At 54.7% G+C, this 8,405-nt stretch overlaps 1 protein-coding gene across 7 annotated transcripts; it reads left to right on the top strand.

Moving 5' to 3' along the window:
* The first annotated feature begins 573 nt into the window (after positions 1-573).
* TPM2 (tropomyosin 2) lies at positions 574-7,997 on the top strand. 7 transcript variants are annotated; one of them, XR_014059424.1, is made up of 9 exons: positions 574-795; positions 1,249-1,374; positions 4,237-4,370; positions 4,466-4,583; positions 4,678-4,748; positions 4,888-5,285; positions 5,468-5,530; positions 5,698-5,767; positions 7,851-7,997. XR_014059424.1 is itself a non-coding variant. In XM_081509975.1 (9 exons), exons 1-9 carry the CDS (start codon positions 682-684, stop codon positions 7,931-7,933), a joined length of 855 nt encoding a protein of 284 aa, XP_081366101.1. In that variant the 5' UTR covers positions 574-681; the 3' UTR covers positions 7,934-7,997. The 7 variants fall into 7 exon arrangements, 5 of the variants coding, with proteins under 5 accessions (XP_081366101.1, XP_081366122.1, XP_081366131.1 ...); XR_014059423.1 differs by lacking the exon at positions 7,851-7,997 and adding an exon at positions 6,737-7,069; XM_081509975.1 differs by having other exon boundaries at positions 5,210-5,285.
* Positions 7,998-8,405: the final 408 nt, after the last annotated feature.

Genomic DNA, 8,405 nt, shown 5'->3' with positions numbered 1-8,405 from the left:
GTCGGTAACGCAAACCCAGAGTGTCGAACTCAGGGTAAACTGAGGCACTAAAGCGGCAGAGGAACCCCGCCTCGCAAGAGACATTTAATCCGAGAGGATTTACAGGAAACTTCTAAATTAAGGGCAGCGGCTGCTGCAGTTGAGGGGGGGACACTCTGCACTCTAGTTCTTGTGCCCGGGCAGCTGCCGTGAGCTCAAGCCCCGAAATAGCCCCAGGGGCCCCAGCCGCAGCTGCCACAGGGCCGCGCTGTCACTCAGGAGAAGTGCGGAGCCCCCAGCCCCAGGGTCCCCTCCCTTCCGCGGCGCTAGTTTTTTCAGCAGACTATCCATCTATTTTCCCTTCCGACGGCTGCGGGTGGGGTAGGGGTGAGATGGAGAGAGGTGGGATAGAGGGGAGAGGCGGGGCCCCGAGGGGGCGGTCCCGAGGGGGTGGGCGCAGGGGGTGGCCGCGCCCCCCGACCCTGCAGTGCTTCTGCCCCTACAAGGTTTGGGACGCAGTGGGGGAGGGTCTTGGCCCCCGGCTCCGCCCGGTCCCTCCCCGCCTTTTAGGCGCCCGCGCGGCAGGGACATCCCAGTCCCGCTTGGTGCTCCTCGCCCGCCACCCGTGCGCCCAGTCCGTGAGGCCAGCCCAGTTCTCCCGGTCCGCACTGCCCGCCGGCCGGCCCGTCCCCCACCGCAACCATGGACGCCATCAAGAAGAAGATGCAGATGTTAAAACTGGACAAAGAGAATGCCATCGACCGCGCAGAGCAGGCCGAGGCTGACAAGAAGCAAGCTGAGGACCGCTGCAAGCAGGTGGGAGGGTCCCAGACCCGGCGCAGCCCCCGCCCCACCCCACAATGAGGGCAGGGTCGGCCCTGCCCTATGTCCCCCAGCCACTGGCCTGCTCTCCAATGCTCTCTACCGTTCAGTGTGGGGGCTGCTGGGCCTTCACAGTACCCCGGAGGGTCCCTCACCAGAGCCACACTTCATTCCACCCACCTTAGCCTGGGGAGCCCCAGTCCCCAGATTTCCACCCCTGCCCTTGCAGAGCCATGATGGGCCTGCTCCTTGGGGCTGGGAGCTTTCTCTCTGCTCCCACCAGATCCCTACACACCCCTGGCTGCACTGTCCCCCACTGTCCTCGGATGTCCCTCTTCCTCCCTGACAGCCTCTAAATATCTCAGTACCCCCTCACACACACCCCTGACTCTAGCCTGGGCCTGGGCCTGGGCCTGGGCCTGGCTGACTGAGGTTTTTCTCTCCCAGCTGGAAGAGGAGCAGCAGGCCCTCCAGAAAAAGCTAAAAGGGACAGAGGACGAGGTGGAAAAGTATTCTGAATCAGTGAAGGATGCCCAGGAGAAACTGGAGCAGGCTGAGAAGAAAGCCACTGATGTGAGTGTGGACCTGGGGGTGTGGGAGAATTAGTGCACTGGAAGAGGTCCCAGATGGGGATGGAGGGAACCTTCTTCACCAGGACAGAAAGGGTTTCCTTGCAGGAACCCAGGCTAGAGCAAGCTAGCACAAATAATTCAAGACAGTGGGTAAATCAAAACCACTTACCACTTCCCCCAGAGGACATAGCACTGCAATTCCGTTGGTTCCAGCTCTTAGAATGTACAGTGATCAAACAATGAGTCATCGTGGGGGTGGGTGGTACAAGAATTTACCCTCCACCTCAACTAATCCTCCAGTTGAAAATGGAGAGAAGACTGCAGCTACATTTTTGGGGTGTGGGCTGTGGGTGTAGGTGCTGTGGGCAGGGGGAGAGAAAACGAATCCAAAGATGGGCCCTGACTTGAGTTATACCCCTGGGGGGCCATTAGAAATTCCCTGGCCTTGACTTCTGGCTCCAGTGGCCCTGCTGTGCACTAGGGCCCCAGCTCAGGTTCTATTGGTCCCTTATTTACCCTCATTAAGCTGTCAGCCTCGAGACCTTGCCAGGCCACAGGGCAGAGGGACAGGGCCACAAATGCCAGGGCAGCCAACTTGGCAAGTCCTGCTCACTCTGAGATTTCTCTGCCCACCCCACACCTCCTAACCAGACGTCTCCGCCTCCTGCCAGTCCCAACCCCCACCTTGAGGTAGGAGAATAGCCATAAGACTTTGGACCTGGTACTTTCTCAGCCTCCTATTCCCCATTTGCCTTCCACCCAGGATTAAGTTTAAAATGAGGCTTCAACTTGGGTGGATGAGGGGATTAGCATAAGCATGATCTGAGCATCCGAGATCAGAGATGACATTACTGTTTGTGTTGACCATTATCCATGTTCCCCATCCCCCGCTGCCCCCAAGGTTGGTTTCTCTGACCTCCAGTCTTTGGTTTTGGTTCTTCACCCGCCCTGGCACTTGGAAGGGAACTGACCTGCAGCTGCTGGTGAAGGCGACCCTGGGCATCTGACACTCTATAAATAACTACGGCCCAGTGCAGCTGGAGGCAGGACTGGAAACCCAAGGAGCTGGGTGGGGGCTGAAGAGGAGGAGGGGAGGACAGGGACAGAGCTGGGGAAGCAGGGCAGCAGCGCCAGGAGTAGAGAGGAAGCACTGCCCAGACTTATTGTATGACCTTGAACACAGCACTTAACTCTGCACTGCCTCAGTCTCTCCTTCCTCTCTTGCTTCCCATTTGTGCAGTGGGGACGGCACTGTCTGTCCTGTGGTTAAGAGAGCAGCACCCATAACTGGGAAAAACTTGAAAAGCACAAAATGGCAAAAGTCAGTCCTGTGCAGCAGGCCCCAGGACTTCCCAGGTTCTCCAGAGTCACTCGTTACCCCATGACCATGAAGAGAGTTTCCCTTTTATAGAGTCTCACCTCTCTCTAGACCTCCAGGATTCCTCAGAGTCATTCTTCCCAACCCCCAGTGCTGTCCCCAGAATCCTTCCATACTGAGTCATCCGGCCCTGTGCCCAGGATGGGTTCCTGTCACTCTAGGTGGCCTCTAGCACCTGGAGTGTAAGGGCAACACTACTTTCTACATATGGTGTTGTTTCCCCTGTCCTACTCCCAGCGCTGCCACCCATCTCTCCCCTCTCACTTTCTTCTTCCCCTACACTGGTCCCTCCTTTCCAATCCTGAACCTCAGGGTCTCTATGTTTTGTCTTTGAGGGAGAGACAAGGGATGAGCTGACATTTACGAGATGGGGACTCTGTAGGCACGTGCTCAAGTGCTTTCTGTGTATTATTTTACTATTTCCCAAGATTGCTTATCATCAGAATCCCTTGAGTGAGTGAGTGATACTCGCTCAGTCCTGTCTGACTCTGCGACCCCCTGCCAGGCTCCTCAGAATCCCTTGAAAGCTTAAAAAAGAAAAAAGATAAGATTTCCAAGCCCCTGCCCTGGAGATCTCAGTTCAGTGGCTCCAGCTAAAGAACCTGGATTATTTTTTTTTTTACCTCCCTGATGGTCTGTTATTAATCCAGCATTAGAAGCACTGCATTATCTCAGAACATTCTACAAAGGAGGAACCAAGGCTTAGAGAGACTAAATAAGTTACCCAAGGTCACACAAGTAGCTCAAAGACAGCAGTCTCACTCAGAGCGGATGCTCTTAACACCAAATTGCACTGCTTCTCTCCTTTGCCTTTTTGGGATCTTTCTTGCTCCGTCCTCTTTTTCTCAAGGTATCATCCATTTCTGTGGACCATCTCCAAAACCTCCACGATTTTGCCTCTATATTGCAGGATCAGTTGCGGATCTGCCACTCGCACTGCCCTTGCACTGCCCCCACTTGCATCCAGCACTGGCAGAGAGCCTCTTGCTACAGCCAAGTGTCCCTTAGCCTGGCTTGCTGCCTAAGCCTCCTGCTATGAGTCTGCCTGGCAGCCAGTGACATCACAGAGCTTGATTGGCGGATTTTAGCAGCACTGTGGTCTGGTTGGCCTGATTCTTTCCCACCCCACGCCTGAGCCAGACTCGGCTGAGGAGTCAGGGCTACCTCAGACCTGATCCCAGCAGTTGTAGTGCCCTGTAGATAGGACAGGGGGATTTGTGTGCAGATATCCACTGGAGACTATGCACAGTGCTAGAAGAGGCCCTGTAGCAGGGGAATGGAGCTTGTCCAAGAGTGCATGTTTTGGGCTGGAGCACAGAATCTGCGAAGAAGATGGTTTGGTGGAAAAAAAAAAAATAGGTTGAATGTCTGGAGGCCAGAAAGCTTAGCTTTGTTCTGACAAGCATCTTAACCATCCTCTGATGCCTCTCTGATCCTCATCCAAGGCAGACACAGCCTTTCTGACCTTTGACCTTTGACTCACAGGCTGAGGCAGATGTGGCCTCCCTGAACCGCCGCATTCAGCTGGTAGAGGAGGAGCTGGACCGGGCACAAGAGCGTCTGGCTACAGCCCTGCAGAAGCTGGAGGAGGCTGAGAAGGCAGCTGATGAGAGCGAGAGGTAGACAGGGGTGTCAGAGGATGGGGTGGAGAGGGAGCTGGGAGCCTGTCCCTGCTGGTCCTAACCCAACCCCCACCACTTGCCCTGCCTCTCAGAGGAATGAAGGTCATTGAAAACCGAGCTATGAAGGATGAGGAAAAGATGGAGCTGCAGGAGATGCAGCTGAAGGAGGCCAAGCACATCGCCGAGGATTCAGACCGCAAATATGAGGAGGTGACAACCCTGCTCCACTTTATTCTCACACCTGAACCCCAGACACCCCCAATCATTCACCATGGATCTCCTCCTCGCTCCCCCATCCCCACAGGTGGCCAGGAAGCTGGTGATCCTAGAAGGAGAGCTGGAGCGCTCAGAAGAGAGAGCTGAGGTGGCTGAGAGGTAAGGACATCCCAGGGTGGCAAGTGAACCTCGGCCTGAGCCCACGGCTGTGGGGCACTCTGTGCAGTGGGGAGGTGCTTCCCCAGGCAGGGGACCCCAGGGACAGGTCTTGGCTCTGACCCCTACCCGCTGCTCCCAGCCGAGCCAGGCAGCTGGAGGAGGAACTTCGAACCATGGATCAGGCCCTCAAGTCCCTGATGGCCTCAGAGGAGGAGGTAGTCGCCTCTCTGGACCTTTCTAGCCAATGGCACCTTCTCTCAGCTCACCTTCCCCTCCACCTCAGGCTGCTCTCTCTCAACCTGCTGGGGGTTGGGAAGGGCCTGGGGCTTCCAGACTCTGCCTGCTGTCACTCTCACAACTTTGCTCTTCTCTTCTCTCCTCCACCCCTTCCCCACTGTGCCACCTCCACTGTCTCCCCTACTGTGCCTTCACACCCCACCCCGCCACACACCCCCCTGCAGTAAATGTGGGGACCTAGAGGAGGAGCTGAAAATTGTTACCAACAACTTGAAATCCCTGGAAGCCCAAGCGGACAAGGTAGAGGGGGGCAGAGGGGCAGTGAGGATGGGTTCCTCCAGGGGAGGGAGGCGATGGGCCCAGGCAGGGCGGGGCGCGGTGTTTGATGGAGACAAAATCAGGAGTAGCCTGTGGGGAGCTCCGTGGAGAAATGAAGGCTTCGTGGGGGTGGTTTACTGATGGCCTGTGTCTGTCCCTAAAAGTATTCCACCAAAGAAGATAAATATGAAGAGGAGATCAAACTGCTGGAGGAGAAGCTAAAGGAGGTGAGAGTCCTTCCAGTCCGAATGACCCTCAAGCCCCCCAATCCCTACCAGAGACCTCCTGTGGCAGGGAATTGGGAACAGGGGTGGAACAGAAGGTTGACTTAAGTGATAGTGTCTGGGAGGGCCTAAATTTTTGTCATTTCTCCCCATCTTGCCTTTATACCCAGGCTGAGACCCGAGCGGAGTTTGCCGAAAGGTCGGTGGCAAAGTTGGAGAAAACCATCGATGACCTGGAAGGTAAAAAGTATATTCCTCTGTATCCCCAAGACTTTCAAAATAGGTCTGTACTACCCATGACTTATCTTCCTATCCCCTGAGACTTGCCAGTGGTAAATTAGGACTGGACCCCCTAGGACTCCACAGGTTTTGGCAGTCTGTGCCTCCCATCCAAGTAGATAGATGATGTAGCCCCATCAACTCCAGTGCTTCACAAACTTGAGTGGACATGAGAATCCCCTCAGAGAATTTTAAAAAAATACAAATTCCTGGGTCCTGCTCTGAAGTGACTGCTGACTTTGGACTGAATCTGTGTCTAACAAGCGCCCTGACCATGCAAATGCTGCTGGTCCTCAGACCACACTCTGAGTAGCACTGATCTAGATAACACTGTCTCCAAGTACAACACCCTCTTTATTAAATAGAGAGCTGTTTGGTTTAATATCTAGGTTTTCATAAAAACATTAATGGAAAATACTATTCTAAGCTAGATTTGATGAAAACAAATATCCAGGTATTTGCTAGTCTGTAGCTACTTCTCTTATCAACAACGTTGTGCCTAAAACTGTCTTTCCCTTTTATTTCACTTTCATAACTCCCACATCTCTTGCTTCCAGCCTTCTCAGGCAAGCCTCAATTTTCTCTCCGACTTTAGACCTTTCTAACTTGAGTGTCCTCCCCTTGAAGCAAGCACTCCTCTTATGCAAAGCACTGTGCCCCCAGGTCCCTGGGGGGAGGCAGGAGCTCCTTGGGGAAGCACCAACTTGGGGTACAGAGAAGGACAATAGACATAGGGGTACAGAGAGGAGAGGAGGGGGCCTTGATGGCTGTCCAGCCTGTTCTCTGGCCTGTCTCCTTCATTCCATCTTCATCCACCTCTCTCTGATTCTTGTTCTCTCTTTCCATTACCCTCTCTCCTTCCACTCCTCTTTCCCTCCATTCCTTCTCCCCACACTCCCACCTGGCCCCCCTCCCCTGGACCCCCACCAGATGAAGTCTATGCACAGAAGATGAAGTACAAGGCCATCAGTGAGGAGCTGGACAACGCGCTCAATGACATCACCTCCCTCTGAGCCCCTCACTAGTGTGGCCCTCGGCCCCCTCTCTCTTCTCCTTTCCATTCTCTCTGTGGGAAGCAGGGCCAGCAGGAGGAGCAGAAATTGCCAACAGTGCACAGCCAGGCTGGGTGCAGCCTAGGAGAGCCCCCGCCATATCCACTGTCCATCCTGGCACTTGCTTCATCCTTCTATATCCATCTACTCCTCCCTCTACCCACCAGCCTCCACCACTCTCTGCTGCTTAATAAACTCCATTTGGTCTTCATGCCGTTTTCCTGCCCTCTAAAGAGCACTGCCATCACCCCCACAGAGCACTGGTTCACTGCTGAGACCCTGGCTCCTATGGGCACCCCTAATCTTGTGACTCCCTCCCCCACTGAGCTCACCCACAAAACACTGAGGCCTACTCCCAAACCCCCTCTGCATGACTCTCACTGCCGCATGTGGGCACGTATGACTGTGTCAGTCACCACGGGCCCTCTGGTGCCTCTGAGATACATGCCCTTCTGCAAACCCAGGCATGTCACTGCCCTTGGAGCGCTCAGCTGAGATTCCAGGATATAAAGGAATGACTGGAAGGGGAGTGGGCTGGTGAGGTGCAGGGGAGGGGTGCAAGGTTGTTAAAGGTCCAAGATGACGTTTGGAATGACACTGGATGCCAGCAACGTGGGGGCTTTTGCTGCAGGTCTGTTTTCTGCCTTGAGTTTGTCTATCTGTGTGACACTCTGTTTCCTGGCTCAGTCTTTGTCTTTCCTCCTGTTTCCAACTCTCCCTGAACCTTCTAAAGAAGGAGGGTAAATTAGTTTATGACTTGGGCCTTCCCATACACCTCCATGGCCCCGAAGCCTTGAGTGAGGCATCCCTGTCTTGGTCAGTCCATCTATCTGTCCTACCCAAGGGGTCCTCAGATCCCTGAATGTTTGTGTCTTTGTGTGCCTCCAACCCACTCTGTGTCTGTTTGACACACCCCCTGTCCATGCCTTCCCATGTTTCTCCCCTCGTGTCTCCCCACCCCACCCCTGCTCACGGGTTGCTTCCCCTCACAGAGACCTTGGCCAGTGCCAAGGAGGAGAACGTGGAGATCCACCAGACCCTCGACCAGACACTGCTGGAGCTCAACAACCTCTGAGGGCTGGCCCTGCCCCCAGCCAGGCTAGCTGCCACTCCAACCAATAAAACTGATGTTACCAGCATTACGGGGCCTTTTAAGCCTTTCTTGGTTGTTGTCAGTGGCCATGGTAGTTTTCCAAAGTGGAGAAAGCGTAGAGGATGCCTCCGGGGAAGAGTGGAGTTGGAAGGAGCTCTGAGTGAGCCAGAGGGATGGGGGGGCACTAGGCTCACCGAGGAGGGGTTGTGAACAGGCTGTGTGGAGCGGAGGAGCCTGGCAGGGCTGGAGGAGCATCCTGGCCCTTATTCCCCACAGAGCAGAGGAGCTGCTGTCAGCGGCACTGCCCCATTCCAGCAGATGGCTGGGCACAACACAACTGGAAGGCAAAACCACAAAACTACATTGGTTTTACTTGAGCAGGGTGAAAACCCAAAGGCCTCACTGATTTTAAGCCTAGAGACTGAGCCTGCCCTATAGACAGAGAGACAGACAC

The sequence above is a fragment of the Giraffa tippelskirchi genome, chromosome 1 (genome assembly GCF_054371585.1).
Source record: "Giraffa tippelskirchi isolate mGirTip1 chromosome 1, T2T-mGirTip1v1.2.pri, whole genome shotgun sequence".
NCBI lineage: Eukaryota > Metazoa > Chordata > Mammalia > Artiodactyla > Giraffidae > Giraffa > Giraffa tippelskirchi.
The sequence above is the reverse complement of the archived record's forward strand: the minus strand, read 5'-3'. Positions and strand labels throughout refer to the sequence as shown.